Source organism: Electrona antarctica, assembly GCF_951216825.1.
Source record: "Electrona antarctica genome assembly, chromosome: 23".
In the NCBI taxonomy this organism is placed as follows: domain Eukaryota; kingdom Metazoa; phylum Chordata; class Actinopteri; order Myctophiformes; family Myctophidae; genus Electrona; species Electrona antarctica.
This window is the reverse complement of record NC_136804.1, coordinates 28337556-28355005: the sequence shown is the minus strand read 5'-3', so window position 1 is coordinate 28355005 and position 17450 is coordinate 28337556. Positions and strand designations below refer to the sequence as shown.

General features: G+C 45.0%; 1 protein-coding gene across 1 annotated transcript in view; it reads left to right on the top strand.

Annotated features, from left to right (window-relative positions):
- Positions 1–17450, top strand: part of nav3 (neuron navigator 3) — a 503241-nt gene that overhangs the window by 470980 nt on the left and 14811 nt on the right. Inside the window, exons 27-34 of the mRNA XM_079494499.1 lie at positions 1484–1567; positions 2538–2649; positions 3757–3881; positions 10052–10075; positions 10935–11101; positions 11998–12084; positions 16275–16428; positions 16705–16891. Of these exons, the coding sequence (XP_079350625.1) occupies positions 1484–1567; positions 2538–2649; positions 3757–3881; positions 10052–10075; positions 10935–11101; positions 11998–12084; positions 16275–16428; positions 16705–16891 (940 nt within the window). The remainder of the gene's footprint in view (positions 1–1483; positions 1568–2537; positions 2650–3756; positions 3882–10051; positions 10076–10934; positions 11102–11997; positions 12085–16274; positions 16429–16704; positions 16892–17450) is intronic.

Sequence of the window (17450 nt, the reverse complement as noted above, 5' to 3'; positions counted from 1 at the left end):
TTTAGGAGTTAATTTGTACGAACACACAGCAAAACGGTGCTAATTTAATTTAACTTGTATACGTCAATTTAGTTATGTATACACTAAGGCTTTTTCCACCATCTCCACCGTCCTCTTCATCGATACTGCCCCTCGTCCGTGTGCTGGAAATAGCCGATCTACAAGCTCTCAACGCCTTGCATTGGGGGCTATTTTCGGTGTGCAGTATACTGTAGATCAGGCGTTATATTTTTGGTCTTCTAATTCACGTTCTTTCCGTTCCTTCTTCATGGAAGCGTGTTGGGGTCAAGGCGTCAGAGATTATAACAGCAGTGGCGTCTGTTAGTTTCTGAGTTTCTGAGGTGTCAATGTGCCCGCGTGGCCCCAAGTGAGAAGGAAGGATCTTTTCCCACGCCAGGTCTCTGGTGGTCTGGCCGGTGGTCAACCTCTACCCCGGACCACTCCTGCCTCTCTGCAGAGACCACCAGGAGGGGGATAAGAAGAAGGCCAGGGGTCAAACCCAGCCGCTGGGGGTTGGAGTCGGTGCGGCGGCACAGTACAGATGGTTCAGCAGATATACGGGACACAAGCTCGCGCCCAAATTGCACCACCCGCGGGGTGGACAGGTGGACAGTGGGACAGGGTGTAGCGTTGCGCGCTGTGCTGGCAGGTGGAGTTGGATGGAGGAGGATGTGTTGGAACGGTTGACATTTCCAAAGGTTAAGACCTCTGCTGAGTCATCCAGGGATGCAGGGAGGAGGCGGCGAGGCCAGGATAAGATCCTGGTATTTTCATGTGTGCATACAGTATGTAACGTATTGATGGCATTGGTGTGCATTCATTGCGGTTGTGGTCGTGCACATCTGAAACTGTGTGCAACTGTGCGTGCGTGCGTGCGTGCGTGTGTGCGTGCGTGCGTGTGTGCGTGCGTGCGTGCGTGCGTGCGTGCGTGCGTGCGTGCGTGTTCACTACTCTCTGTGCCAGCAGAGCTGATATTCTTTGATCTGCCCGGGCGGGCGCACTGCCCAACTCTGTGCAACGCAGCGGTCCTGACAGGCGTCTCCGCCTCTTTGGCTTAGGACGGGTGGATGCGTTGGCAGCGCAAGAAAGAACACACACAGCACACATGCAAATCCAACACACGTGCACACACACAGGGCGCACAACAGGCAGACAACATGCAGCATATAGCGCATGTTCGCATTGTTGGACATAACACCATAACCTGGTGTTATGTCCAACAATGCGAACATGCGTAGAGCTAGACTGTTCTGGTTCTCCAGACAACGCAGAGCAGATGGTGTGACGCTGTCCTTCTCCGTGTCACAGCCCGGCTTCTTCAGATGGAAAATGAAGCGCGCGGCTAATCTCTCATAAGCCCCATTTTTCAATATGTTCCCAGATTGTTCCGTTTCCTTTCAAAACAAATTTCCATAATGGTTGATCTTAGGTCATGCAGGGTCCATTGTGGTTTGCATTCATGTATTTCTCTGTGCGTTTACAGGCTCACCTGGTGGCTGCCTTTGAGAAGAGTCTGGGGAACATGACCGGTCGCCTCCAGAGCCTCACCATGACAGCGGAACAAAAGGTACAGCAGGAGGTACACTCTCAGGAGGTTTTTTAAAGAAGAATCATTTTAAAGAAGAATAGTTTTAAAGAATAAATCACTGTGGAATTCCAAATTAGCGTCTAGTTTCCGTGTTAAACTCCATTTATGAGTCAAGGATGTTTCATAAGCCTAGGGTTCAAAGCAACCATTAAAAGCCTTTGATTTATAAAGAAGAACAAACAAAGTGCTCTTGTGAACATTTCAGTTTTTCAATATGCTTTTCATCTGTTCAGTAAAACAGAAGAGCTTATATTACCCTGATCTGACCTGATACCAGCAATATGTGAAATATATCTATATCATCTCTCTCTCTCTCTGTCTCTCTCTCACACACACACACACACACACACACACACACACACACACACACACACACACACACACACACACACACACACACACACACACACACACACACACACACACACACCACTGAGGAGTCCTATAGTACAGCTTGTAATCCTCTACAAATTAAAACAGACGGGGATGTGGTGCGATGTCGTTGTCAATCAAGCCCCAACTGCACCCTTCCCATGCCAACCTTTTAATTAAAACAGAAACCCTATCTTCAGACCACAGTGGTTTGGGGGGGGGGGGGGGGGGGGGGGGACCACTATTCCCTCTATCTTGACGTTGATTCAGCAGAGTGGAGTTTTTAATTTTTTATTTCTCATGCTAAGCAGGTGGGGCAGTGCAGTGGAGTTAAGCTAATCCTCATCACAATAACTTCTTATCTGTGCTTTTCTTGTGGGAGGAATTATCTGGGGCCTTTACCTCCCTACTTTTGTCATTTAGTTTTGGATTGAACTGATGGCCTCTTGCCAGCCACACAGATGGAAGGGCAGACGGAATTCAACATTTTCTTTGTGAGATTATTGCTGTTCGTGGTGTTCAGCTCCTCCGTATTATTCTTTTAGTTTTTTATATATTTATATTTCTCATCCCCTAGGAGTCTGAGCTGGCTGAGTTGAGAGAGACCATCGAGTGTCTGAAAACCCAAAACACAGATGCCCAGACAGCCATCCAGGTGGCGCTCAACGGCCCTGATCACCTGCACAAAGGTAACACACACACACACACACACACACACACACACACACACACACACACACACACACACACACACACACACACACACACACACACACACACACACACACACACACACACACACACACACAAATGTATAACATTTTATTGTATTTTCTTATGAGAAGTGTGTGTGTGTAGTATATTAGTGTCTTTGTCGTAAAAAAAATCATTATTATACAGTATATTTATTTCATATAACATATGAAATAAAAAAGCCAGATAGGGAAAACTTCCACACTATTCTTCATAAGAAATATGGAAATTGTGTTTTTCAAGACAATACAAAAAAAAGGAAAAATAATAATCGCAGCCTGTCAGGAATCAGACGCGAATCCAAGGCTGGTCTAACCCAGTCACTTCTTAAACAAACGAACCAGAGACAGACAACACGCATAACAGAAAGGCGAGGCACGCAAGGGAAATACACAGTCCAGTTTATAGTCATAGTTCAAAAAGTCACAGTAAACTAATGAATAGAAGACGAGCCAAAACAACAGACACACAGCAACAACGTCTAGGATGTGGCAGAGGACTGTTAACAGTCAGATGTGTTGAATAGTAGGGCTGGCCCAGTGAATGTGTTTTATTAATTCTTTATTTTACACCCTGCGGGAATTGAATGACGAGAGAACGAGAGAGACAGACAGAGGTAGAAAGAGACGGACCATACACTGACACCACGGCGCGTAAACAGCGCCTCAAACTGTGACTCCGCCCACAAACGGGGGAAGTTGTGATTTTCGCTCGTTCACTGCAATGCAATTTGCGGCATTTTCAAAACAATATTGAGCAGAGTAGCGATTATCAAACGTATTTGCAATGCCATACGTTGAAAGATCTGTTGCCCGTGGACAAGGCACGCTACCTCCGCAAGTTAGATAGCATCGGCATAGATGTTTGTCCGTATGTGATTCAGGATTGGACCAAGTTGCATTGGCAGCCATAGAAAATTCCGGGGTAAATTCTTACCCCGGATGTGACGTTTTTGGGCGTTCCTGTCTAGCGTGGTGTCAGTGTATGACACACACACACAGTCAGTTTATCCATTTGTAACTCTGACGACCTCTGGTTTCCAGATCTGCGGATAAGACGACAGCACTCCTCGGAAAGCATGTCCAGCATCAACAGTGCGGCCAGCCATTCCAGCATGAGCAGCCTGGGAAAAGATGCCGAGGACAAGAAGAAGAAGAAGAAGAGCTGGGTAAGTCCATGCAGGGCAGCACTGAGGACGGACGTCCTCCGGTGACTCCGGTGACGTTCAGGACTAGGCCAGATCACAGCCCATATGGGGATGATCTTTACGTTCAGGTCTAGGCCAGATCACAGCCCATATGGGGATGATCTTTACGTTCAGGTCTAGGCCAGATCACAGCCCATATGGGGATGATCTTTACGTTCAGGACTAGGCCAGATCACAGCCCATATGGGGATGATCTTTACGTTCAGGACTAGGCCAGATCACAGCCCATATGGGGATGATCTTTACGTCTTCACCAGTTGAAATAATATAGCTTATTCTGGGCCAGATCTGACCAGTTATGATATGACGTTAAGTTGATCTGGCCTCGATCTGACGCTCTCTGATTAATCCAGGGACATCCGTCTTATTGGGCAGAATGTATGTTGGTTGAAATCAGGTGATATTCTCTTGGTTCGACTTGATCTGGCCCCAATCAAGACGTCACTAATTTGTCCAGGTCCTGACCGTGCTTGCTGGGACAGGTTGCATTGCCAGAGAACGCTTCAGATTATGCATTATTCTTTTCAGAAAACGACACCTTTCAAACGACAAAGTATATAAGCTGTACTTCTCTGACTGCTTTGTACTAAAACTCTAATAATTATAATGTCCAACAGCCTTTGGAAATAATGCACACGTACGATCCACTGCTGGGTGCAACTAAGGAATAATCCAAAGCCTTATCTCTCTCCCTCTTTCCCTCTCTTGCTAACCTTTGGTTCAACTGCACAAGTGGAATTTAAATATCCTGTCTTTTTTCCTTTGAGCCAAGCATAATAGCATATCAGCTGTTCCATTCCACACTCAAAGGGAACATAGGTTTCCAGGCTCTGGTAGACAGGGACGTGCACACATAGACATTAAAGGGGGCTTCAGCCCCTGCCCTTTTACCCATCTGTAAAACAACTGCCTTTGTATGGTGCCCTTTACTATGGTGGAAGAAATGCAAATGCCACTCCTCCTTTCCATGCCATGCCGGAAGGCAGCATTGAGGAGAATTGCTTTTTTTCCCGAAGTCTCCTGAACTTGAACACAGTATTTTGCGTTGAACAAATTTGTTTTGAAATCCATGTCGTTACACACCGCATCTCCACTAGCTAAACAGTGCTGGGTTGCGCCCACGAAAATAGCTGATCTACAAGCTCTCAACGCGTCGCAGTGCGACGCGTTGTGAGCTTGTAGATCTGCTATTTTTGTCCAAAAGTGCCCTCTTAGGGGATTTCAGCCCCTGCCCCTCTAACACTCTCTGCACGTCTCTGGCAGTAGGGCTGCAGTATGCCCCCCCCCTCAAAGTTTCATCTTTCGTGCTGCTGGTATGAAATGCTTGCCTTAGCTGCAGCTTTCATTACACAGTAGCTGGAGTTGGTTGGGCTTGGCGCGCCGGGACAGCTGTACACGACCCAAAACCTGTCTGGTCTCACGTGGTATGAGACTGTAATCCATTGCCTGGAGGACAATAGGTTAGGGGAAGGGGACTAACAAACCGACTCCAAACACCGGAAGCCAGAAATGGTGGAAGGTTGGGCTTTGGGCTAGCAACCCGAACCTGTAAAAAAAACCTCGCTACAGAAACATTGATGATAAACTTCAAACCCCAACGTCTTGGAAAGGAAGCATCTTCAGTGCCCTACACTGAAGATAAAATGACGACGTACATGGAAAACCGCAAGGAGACAGTGCGTTCGAAGCTTCTGACCCCTAGACGACCCACCAACATTGCTACATGGAACGTGAGAACTATGTATGCAGCCGGAAAGACGGCAATAATAGCGGAGGAGATGAGGAGGTACAGACTTTCTCTCCTTGGGCTGTGCGAAACCAGATGGCTCCAGTCAGGGCAGGTCAGGTTGGCAAGCGGAGAATCCATACTGTACTCTGGACACCCAGAAGACTCGGCAACACATACAGAGGGTGTTGCATTCATGCTTTCCACAGAAGCTCAGAGGGCCCTCATCAGCTGGGAACCCGTCAACTCACGGATTATAACAGCCAAATTCCAAACTACACATAAGAAAATAAACCTCCAGGTAGTACAATGCTACGCTCCCACAAACGATGCAGATGATGAAATCAAGGAACACTTTTACAACCAACTATATCACATACTTGAGACCAAAAAAGGAAAAGACATCATGATTCTGATGGGAGACATGAATGCAAAGATAGGAGGAAACAACATTGGCTATGAACAAAACATGGGAAGACAAGGACTAGGAACCATGAATGAAAACGGAGAACGATTTGCAGCAGCCTGTGCAGACAACAGCTTAGTCATTGGGGGGTCAATTTTCCAACACAAGGATGTTCATAAAGCAACCTGGGTGTCTGCTGACCATGTAACAGAAAACCAGATTGACCACATCTGCATTAGCCACAAGTTTAGGCGCTCTTTGTTGGATGTCAGAGTTAAAAGGGGAGCTGACGCTGGATCTGACCATCACCTAGTTACAGCAAAAATCCAGTTGAAATTAAAACGCACAACACATAGTGAAGGAAGAGCCAAATTCAACATACAGCAATTTCAGGATATAGGCACAACAGAACTCTACAAAGTCACACTACACAACCGGTTCCAAGCACTACAAGATCTGCAAAACCAGGAAACCCCTACATCAGTGGAGGATAAATGGACTAGTTTGAAAACCATATGGAAAGAGACATGTGAGGAAGTGGTAGGGAAAAGGAAGGCAAAGAACAAACCGTGGCTTTCTATGGACACATACAAAAAAGTGGGGGAGAGAAGGGAAAGGAAGGAGGTATTAAACAGGAGTAAAACCAGAGCAACAAAGGCCCAAGCACAGAAAGAATATGAAGCAGTAAACAAAGAAGTGAAGAAAAGTGTCAGAAGGGACAAAAAGAAGTATATTGAGGATCTGGCACAACAGGCAGAGGAGGCAGCAGGTAAAAACAACCTCAAAGAACTTTACATGACCACAAAAAAACTCATAGGCAAGTTTCAACAGTCACAAACACACATTAAAAACACACAAGGTACACTACTCACAACTAAAGAAGACCAACTGAAGAGGTGGACAGAACACTTTAGAACACTGCTCAACAGACCACCCCCCCAACAGACAGCAGATATCCCACCAGCCACAAACCTGTTGGAGATAAACTGCAACCCCCCCACCAAGACAGAAATTAAGAAGGCCATCAAGGCCCTGAAAGGAGGTAAGGCAGAGGGGCCAGACGAGATTCCCGCTGAAGCCCTCAAGACAGACATTGAAACTTCCACCAACATGCTTTACCATCTCATGCAAACCATCTGGGAGGAAGAAAATGTCCCATCAGATTGGAGAGATGGCATCATTGTTAAGATTCCCAAAAAAGGAGACCTCAGGGAGTGTAAAAACTACAGAGGCATAATGCTGCTTTCAACTCCAGGGAAGGTGCTCAACCGTATCCTACTGGAGAGACTTCAAAAGACAGTTGATGGTAAACTGAGGGAAAACCAGGCTGGCTTCAGGAATAACAGATCCTGTGCAGACCAAATAGCCACACTCAGGGTAATCATTGAACAGTCTATAGAATGGAACTCTCCTGTCTATGTAAATTTCATAGATTTTGAAAAAGCTTTTGACAGCGTGGATCGGGAGATGCTGTGGAGACTGATGGCACACTATGGCATTCCCCCAAAACTGATTAACATCATCAAGAACACCTACCGGGGGATGCAATGTCGTGTCCTCCATGAAGGGTGCCTATCAGAGGCCTTTGAGGTCCTGACTGGGGTTCGGCAGGGATGCATGCTCTCGCCCTTTCTGTTCATCCTCTGTATTGACTGGATCATGACGCAAACAACTAGCAATAGCAGAACCGGTATACAGTGGAGCCTGACCGAACAGCTGGAAGACCTGGATTTTGCTGATGATCTAGCACTCCTATCACACACGCACCAACATATGCAGGAAAAGTCATTCAAGCTTGAGAAAGCAGCTGCTTCGCTTGGGCTCAAAATCAACGCATCAAAAACAAAAGTAATGAGAATCAACAATAAAAACAACTCCCCAATAACGATGGACCAAAATCAACTAGAAGAGGTAGACAGCTTTACGTATCTAGGAAGCATAATTGCTGTGGACGGAGGAACGGAGGAGGATGTCCGTGCCAGAATCGGAAAAGCAAGGATCACATTCAACATCTTAAATAAAATCTGGAAAGCAAAAAACATATCACACAAGACCAAACTGCAAATCTTCAACTCAAACGTCAAATCCACCCTACTATACAGTTCTGAAACCTGGAAGATAACTACCAACATACTCAACAAAATACAGACATTCTTCAACCGCTGCCTCCGACGCCTCCTAGGAGTCTACTGGCCCAACACCATTTCCAATGCCAACCTGTGGGACCTCACTTCACAAGACACAATTGAAACACAAATCAGGAGGAGGAAATGGACATGGATAGGACACACACTGCGTAGACACAACAGATCAATCACAAAACATGCATTAACATGGAACCCGCAAGGCAAGAGGAAGAGAGGAAGGCCTAGAGCCACCTGGAGAAGAACCACAGAGCAGGAGATGAAGGCGCAACTAGGGCTGTCATGGCAACAACTGGAGCGGAGGGCACAAGACCGAAGGGGATGGAGGAAAATCATCAATGGCCTATGTTCCTCAGGGAATTTAAAGGCCTAAGTAAGTAAGTCAAAGTTTCATCGACGGTGCAAAGTGTTATTGGATTCAGCCAAATCCAGGCATGCCAAGTGAGTCAAAGAAGCTTATAAACCCAGGCTCATAAATACACATTAGGCCCATATATTTAAGTGGCTGTTTAATTATTCATCTGCATAAATAAATTCTGCTGTTGTTCCCACGTGGGATGAGACTCTGGGAAGAGTTGTTGCGACGACGCAGGGAACGGGACTGGCTGTGGTCAGTCGCGTCCACATCTGTCTTAACCCATTTTGGGCGGGAACCCCTTTTGGTGTTAGCATTATGTTATGCTTTAGCTATTGGAAAATAGCAGATCTACAAGCTCATAGCGCGCCACCGAGTGGCGCGCTATGAGCTTGTAGGTCTGCTATTTTTGAAAAATCAAAGAACGACTGACATAGAAACATAGCTTTTTCAGAAAACTGTCAGGATGTAGAAGACATTTTTAGAATCTGATCTCAGGTCAAAATGGGTTAAGGACAGACAGACAGACAGACAGACAGACAGACAGACAGACAGACAGACAGACAGACAGACAGACAGACAGACAGACAGACAGACAGACAGACAGACAGACAGACAGACAGACAGACAGACAGACAGACAGACAGACACCATGCATAACAGAGACGTGTAGCTGCAAATCGACATGAAAACTAATTAATTAATAAATAAGAATAGACTAAATCGATTACTCTGATTAAGCATTTTTAATTCCTGGCATGTGGTGCAAAAAGAAATGTGAACGAGGATTTAAAACTAGAAGTGCAGCCAGGGGTCGACTGACTTCCAGACTTGGACAAACCACAGATGGGTGCCATCATGCATCCACATGATGCCAATCAATCAATCAATGCATTGCTGCTGAAATAAAGCATACCGTAGCGTGGACAGATGGGGTAAAGCAGGGGTGCCCACACTTTTTTGACTTGAGAGCTACTTTCAAAATGATCAGCTCAACAAGATCTACCCACAGAAAAAACAAATATTACATCATTACATTAAATACAAAAGAATCCTACCTATTCCATTTCTCCAGCTCTATTTCCCATTCCAAGTGCATTTGTCTTATATGTAATGCCATCGCCGCTATTCCAAAGCCCCCTCGGGTACATATTTAAACTATTTTCAGTTTTTGTGCACATCTTGAAAACAAAACATTGCATTTTGGGTTTGAGCTGACAGGCCCTTTTGATGTCAATCAATCAAGTTACCTTAATTCAAGTGGCAGATGCCAAAAATAGTTTTTTTTAATATTTAAATAAAATATTCTTTAGGGACATGTCATGTGATCTACCTGCACAGCCTTTGTGATCTTGAGAAGGTGCCTGCATGCATTTGTGTGGTCTTCTGTTTGGGTGTGCTTCGTGGTGGGCATACGGTATGTGTGCTTCTGTTTGGGTGTGCTTCGTGGTGGTCGTACGGTACGTGTGCTTTAACACTGGGTGTGTTCTGTACCTTCAGGTGGCTGATTCCATACCGGCACAGGTCAGTGGGTTCCCAAACTACCATGTGTGGCTGTGGTTACTCATCCTCTCCTCTCCTCTCTCCCTTTCTCTTCTTCCCTTCAGCGCAACCCCTCCTCCTCCTCCCACCCCTTCCTGGAACTGTCGGCATGGAAACAACTACCCCCCCCCCCCCTCCTCTCTCTTCTCCTCCTCCTCCATCTTGACTGCCTGTTTTGTTCTTAGTTTCCTGCAGGCCCTTAATAAAAAAAAAATACAGTGGCGTATCTACAATAAGGCGAGGACAGGCGTCCGCCTGTCCAAATCCATTTCTGCCTGGCTAAAATCCATACAATGATTTCTCATTTCTCAAAAGAGAGGACAAAAACAAGACCTGAGAACTATTAATGGACAGCTGATTGGCCGTTGCGGTAGAGCGCGACCCTCAATCACCCATTGGAATGTAAATGCATGCCTTTCAGCCTTTGTATTCTACTCGTCTGGCAGGTATATCTCTTTGAGAACCTTTAGTGCTACGATTGTGCGCCTGGAGACGACAATTAACACATCTTGCCTGCCCAAAATGTAATTCCTGGAAACGCCACTGGGCTTCACCTTCACGTGCATTCTTCATTTTCTACGCTTATGGCCGCCGTCAGAATTGACCCTTCCTCCTTCCCCTTTTAATGTCTTGTTTCTACTGACCTTAGACATCCACCGTTACTTGGAAACAGCATGGAGTGAACCTCCTGCCTCACTGGCAGGATGTGTGGTGGTCATGGGGAAAATGATGACGTCTCGGGAAAGTGACCTCCCATCCTATAGTTGCGTTTAGCGGCGAGGCGGGGTGGGGACGGGGGTGGCGATATTAACATCAGCTCTTGTATATCTGTTCGTTGCAGCTCCGCAGCTCCTTTAAGCAGGCTTTCAGCAAAAAGAAGACCAAGTCCCAGTCGTCGCACGACGAGATGGAGGAGATGAGCGACTCGCTGCCGTCCTCGCCCAAGCTTCAGCACGCCAGCAGGCAGGGCAGCGTCCCCATGCTGAGGTCGTCCCCCTCCGCCACAGAGTGAGTTGGATCAAACACTTCATCTGCCCACAGATACACATACTGCAGTGATGTAAATAGGTTTTCAATGTAATGAGTCCCAGGATGCAGGGATGGTCTTTTAGAGATGAGTCCCAGGGACATTTTATGAGTCCCACTTCAACGACGTTAGGAGTCATATTTTGCCATCTTTTACAAATTGCAGCATTTAACTCCCATTTCATTTTATATGGTTATAATGTGGTTATATTCATGTAGAAAACAGAAGAAGAAATGATTATTATAACTAAAGCTAGCAAAATAAACTAAAATAAAAAACAGTACAGTAGTGCATCCCGTGGATGCAGAGGTTGTTGTTTTATTGTGTCCCTTAACTACATATAAACTGCGTTTTGGGATGCAAAATGCACCCTATTTTAATCTCTGATACTGTACATACTGTACATATGCAGGCAGTACTGTATGTAGCACTGGTTCTCAAAGTGGGGTCCAGGGACAGCCAGAGGTCCTTGTGGATGTTCCAAGGGGGTCCCCCAGCCAAATTACGAAACGGTTTAAACACTTAAGTCCTATGTTATTTATCGGCTTGTTGTTTATCTGCTATTTTCTAAACAAGTCTCCTTATGGCGCAAAATCTTTTCAAATTGTGGTCCACCAAATATATCGATTTGGGGGACATGAACATGTTTGAGAACCACTGGTACAGCACACAAGCATTCATCGGTAATGACTCTCTCAGAGTCACCACAGAAGCAGCAACCCCCAAGTCACACTCATACCTTTCATCACTTTTTTTTATTTTTAACTTTTTTTGATTGTAGCACAAATTGTCACCTCACCTTTTATTTATTTTATTTCTCTTCTCCCACTTGTGTTCGTCGACCCCATACACGTCTCCCCTCCTGCCCCCGCTGTAGAAAGTGCGTTTGCGATAGCAAGTCCTCCCCCATTTGGATGCCAAAGAAAAGGCAAAACGGTCATGTGGTCTACATACACAGATCTCGGTAACGGGCAGTGTGTGTGTGTGTGTGTGGTGGTAACTGGCATGCTTCAGGAAAGTGTGTGCGTCATGCAGTGTGGAGTGTTTGTGTGACTTTGATGTGATTTGGGCCGTGCAGTGTGGGCACGCGGGTGAAATCACCCCTCAACGGCTTCTGACAGACATACTAGGGGTTTGAACATGTATCCAGCAAGCCCAACCCAGTAGTCACTTTGAGTGGCACCACACAAAGCCACAAACAGACCCCTCACCAACCTTAATCCGGTCGTTTTAACGGACCCCTCATCAACCTTAATCCGGTCGTTTTAACGGACCCCTCACCTACCTTAATCCGGTCGTTTTAACGGACCCCTCACCAACCTTAATCCGGTCGTTTTAACGTACCCCTCACCTACCTTAATCCGGTCGTTTTAACGTACCCCTCACCAACCTTAATCCGGTTGTTTTAACGTACCCCTCACCAACCTTAATCCGGTCGTTTTAACGCACCCCTCACCAACCTTAATCCGGTCGTTTTAACGCACCCCTCACCTACCTTAATCCGGTCGTTTTAACGCACCCCTCACCTACCTTAATCCGGTCGTTTTAACGCACCCCTCACCTACCTTAATCCGGTCGTTTTAACGCACCCCTCACCTACCTTAATCCGGTCGTTTTAACGGACCCCTCACCAACCTTAATCCGGTCGTTTTAACGGACCCCTCACCAACCTTAATCCGGTCGTTTTAACGGACCCCTCACCAACCTTAATCCGGTCGTTTTAACGGACCCCTCACCAACCTTAATCCGGTCGTTTTAACGGACCCCTCACCAACCTTAATCCGGTCGTTTTAACGGACCCCTCACCAACCTTAATCCGGTCGTTTTAACGGACCCCTCACCAACCTTAATCCGGTCGTTTTAACGGACCCCTCACCAACCTTAATCCGGTCGTTTTAACGGACCCCTCACCAACCTTAATCCGGTCGTTTTCCCACTATTACTATCCCTATGAGCCATGCTACGAGCTGGCTGCTGGAGTCTATACTTCATTATAACACGCCCAAGTCATGTAAAAGAAAAGGAAAAACCCCACCCAGTAAGGAAAAACCCCACCCAGTATGTCTGTCAGAAGCCGTTGAGGGTTGGTTTCACCCAACACCGCAGTGCGGTGTGTTTCTGTGACTTTGATGTGATTTGGGCCAGTTTGGTGGCCAGTTTGGGATTTATTTTCACCGCCAGGTCAGAAGTATCAGATCTCTGGAGCACAAAGCATGATGGGGAATCTATGTTTACAGAAAGTAGTGGTCAGCTGAAACAGTTGCTCTTTCCTCACACAACGCTCATTTACTTGAGAACTGTACTTAATTCTATTTTACTATCTGTAAATATTAACTTAATTTAAAAAAAGAAAAAAAGCTTTCACTCCACTAATATTTCAATGACAGATATTGTATTATGTATTTTACATTGTACTAGGAAGGGGAACCCCAAATTGCAAAAAATACATTATGATCTTTGGGGGGTGATTTCTAAATTGCAACACAGAAATGCATAATTATAGTAACAGAAGAACATTGGCATTTGTACTTTTGAATTATTCAATATTTTTCAAAGCATGCACTTTTGAATACTTAAGTGTTTCTAAAAAGCAAGTATTCCAGTTCTTTAACTCAAGTACAAATGTGACCAGGTCTAGCAAAAATGGTCCTCATCTCGCCTATAATGAAAAGGCAGAAAATCTAAAATAAACTTTTTTTGTGATTTTCGTTTTTTTCATATTAACACAGTTTGAATGTTGAAGAAGGTTTTCATTCCAACAGATTATTGATTTGGGCAAATGAAATGTATACATTTATAAGTCAAAGTAGGCTAGCCAGCTCTAGGTGTTGAAATGTTGTGAACATTCAAAGGGGATTTTCTCAGCTTTGGGTAAAACGGCACAATCATTTTAAAATGGTCATATCTTCTTCAAATATTTTCCAATTTCATTGAATGATACATCATATGAAAGCTTACATTCTGTACTTTAATAATCTGTAAAAAACTGAAAAATTACTCTGGTCGAGATGAGGTCCTATTTGCCAGACCCGGTCACATATTCTTACACTCAAGCACTGAGGTCGGACAATTTTCTTTCCTTTTCTCTCCGCTGATGGAGACCCCATCTGCCATCTGGTTCTATTCTCATCTGCTGCTGTGTTGTGTGCCCGCTGGAGAGCTGATTTGGCCTCCTCTGTATCTTTGGAGGACGGATGACAGGACATTCTTTAATCCATTTAGACCTGACACAAGATTCTACAAATACCTTCTAAACCCTGACAGTTTTCTGGAAAAAACCCTATGTTTCTAATGTCAGTGGTTCTCAAACTATTTAATGTCAAAGAGCCCCAGAATTATCTGTATTTGGCCGCCGACCCCCATCTGAAAATATGTTGTTCCAGGGACACCCCCCAGAAGCAAAGATTTGAGTTAAGAATGCTCGCTCTGAAAGAATATATATTCAACGATGTGAGGCACATTTTCACGATTAAAAAAAATAGCAGATCTACAAGCTCATACCGCGGCACTCGGTGCCGCGCTATGAGCTTGTAGATCTGATATTTTTCAATAGCTAAAGTATAACATAATGCTTAAAACACTAACAGGGGTTCCCGCCCAGAATGGGTTAAGGGGCAGTGTGCGGGGATGTGCGAGGTCAGGTTCTCAGTTTCTGGTCAGAAATAGAACTGTGAATTGCCTGAGTTTGACAGCTGTCAGTTATGTTCTGAATAATCAAAGTAAGCACAGCATGTCTAATTTGGATCCAAGGAAAATGTTGCAGTGCGTTAGGTGTGGAATGGATGCTTTCAGATGGATTTTAAATTGATTACAGAACCATATAATAGTACTTTAATTAGCTCAAATACCTCAACATTATCCCCACGAAAAGATGCACTCTATCTAATCTTCCTGTGAAGACCTTTGTATGCCAGATGAACTCTAAATCTCTAAATATATATATATATATCGCCTTTTTCAATGTCCCTGCTCCAATATCCTCGTGTGACAAACTGTCCCACCTCCATGTTTTACAGTGGTAACAGTTTTCCACCAGTCAGTTTTATTTTGACTTCCCAAATTAACATTAGTGGTCTCCACCAGGCCGAAGGCATGGGGAGAGAGTATGTTTTGCACTCAGTGTGTGTGTGTGTGTCCGTCCGTCCGTGTGTGTGTCCGTCCGTCTGTGTACAGCTAATCTCCGGCACCGTTAACCCGGTCGATGCCACATTTTGCACACACACTCCCTGGATGCCAACGATGAACCTCTGCCAGAACGGCCTGTTATAGCGCCACCAGGAGGCCGACTTTTGAAAAACATTTTTTGATATTACTCCTACAGATTCTGTACAAAACTCCCGCAAATCGTTACACATATCTCTATGGTCATGTGTTCAAGCCGGATCTGTCCGATATTTCATATTCCATCCTAATTGGCTAACATTGGCTTTCAAAGTTTGCAGGATTGGCCTGTTTTGAACAAAAAGACTCAAATCATGAACGGAGCATGCAATTCACGTGAAATCTTTCACGGACTTTCCTACTAGGCTGAGGAATATATCCCACCCTTTTCACATTGGCCTGTTATAGCGCCACCAACAGGTGGATTTTTGCAAAACAAAATGCCTCTAATCATCCAATTTCCATCAAAAGCGTAAGAAGAAATGCCACCCTTTTCACATTGGCCTACTATAGCGCCACCAGGAGGCCACAACCTGACCTGCCCTGGTGGAGACCTGTGCCCCGAGGGGCACTGTTCCTAGTTTATCATGTAGTTAGAAGAACACATCTGACCATTTAACGGAGCAGCCGAACGGCTGACATGTTAACTGGTCAGCATTTTGCAGAGCATGTTTATTGTAACGATCAATCGATTGATTGTGTTCCGGCTTGGATCAATGGCACTAACATGGTGTACTTCAAGTTCCTATTTATTGGTATAATGAAAACCGCATTTTTCAAGGTTGTAAAGGAAAAATACCATGACATTAAAAAAAAAAAGTATTATCAATATAATCTTCGTGTTTTGCATTTATTATTTGGGTTGCCACTTGTAATATCCTCGCCACCCACAGGTTGGGAATTGCCGATTTACAATATGGCTCTCTCCAAATTGTATGTGTGTGTGTGTGTACTTGACGAGCCTGTGAAGTGACCCCCTCTCCCTGGTTGCAGTCTCTGCGAGTGCACGGAGGCCGAGGCGGAGACCATCCTACAGCTGAAGAACGAACTGCGGGAAAAGGAGCTCAAGTTGACGGACATTCGGCTGGAGGCGCTGAGCTCTGCACACCATCTGGACCAGATCCGAGAGGCCATGAACCGAATGCAGGTCAGGGGACACATCATACTACAGTGTTTGTTGTTAGACCACCTGGTTCCAACGATGACACCAGTATATAGTCTCTGCTGAGCCTTTTTCCTCACATGCAGTGAAATACATTTGGTAGAATCTAGTGTCGGGTCTAAATGGGTTAATGTGAAAACTGAAAATAAACCTTGTTTAATGTGAAAACTGAAAATAAACCTTGTTTTAAAAAAGAAAAAGGGGGAAAAAAAGGAATGCATTCCCTCCCGGCTAACTTGCTTCTTTTGAAACTCCTGACAGAACGAGATCGAGATGCTGAAGGCGGAGAACGACCAACTCAAGTCCAGCGGCAACGCCACGCCCATGACCACGCCCGTCAAGACGGCGCGGCCGCCGTCCGAGACCTCCAGCACGTCCTCGTCATCCTCGCGCCAGTCCCTGGGTCTGTCGCTCAACAACCTCAACATCACAGACACCATCATGTCAGGTCAGTCCCTGGGCAGTGTTGTTTTCGTCGACTAAAAAATGTTCGACGACTACCTTTTTTCACTGACGAAAACTAAATGGAAACTAAATAAAAACTAAGCTGTGATGACTACAACTAAGACTAAATATACTGACAATTTCGTCAACAAATAAAAACTAGACTAAAATGTTAGGAAGGGACTAGTGGACAAGAGATCCAGTATAAGTCATTTTACAATATTGTTTGTATGCTGAAAATAGCTGATCTACAAGCTCACAACGCGTGTAAAAAAAAGTGTAAAATCAGTCATTACGATGGCATCAAGGCCCGCCAAAATACATTTTAGTCGACTACTGTAAATCACCTGTAGATTTAGTCGACTAAGATCTTATGATATTTAGTCGACTAAAACTAGACTAAAACTAAGACATTCCAGGCGACTAAAATGTGACTAAAACTATACGAAAACTATTCAAAAGACTATGACTAAAACTAAAATCAAAATTTTGCTGCCAAAAACAACACTGGTCAGTAGTCCCTGGGTCTGTCGCTCAACATCACAGACACCATCACGTCAGGT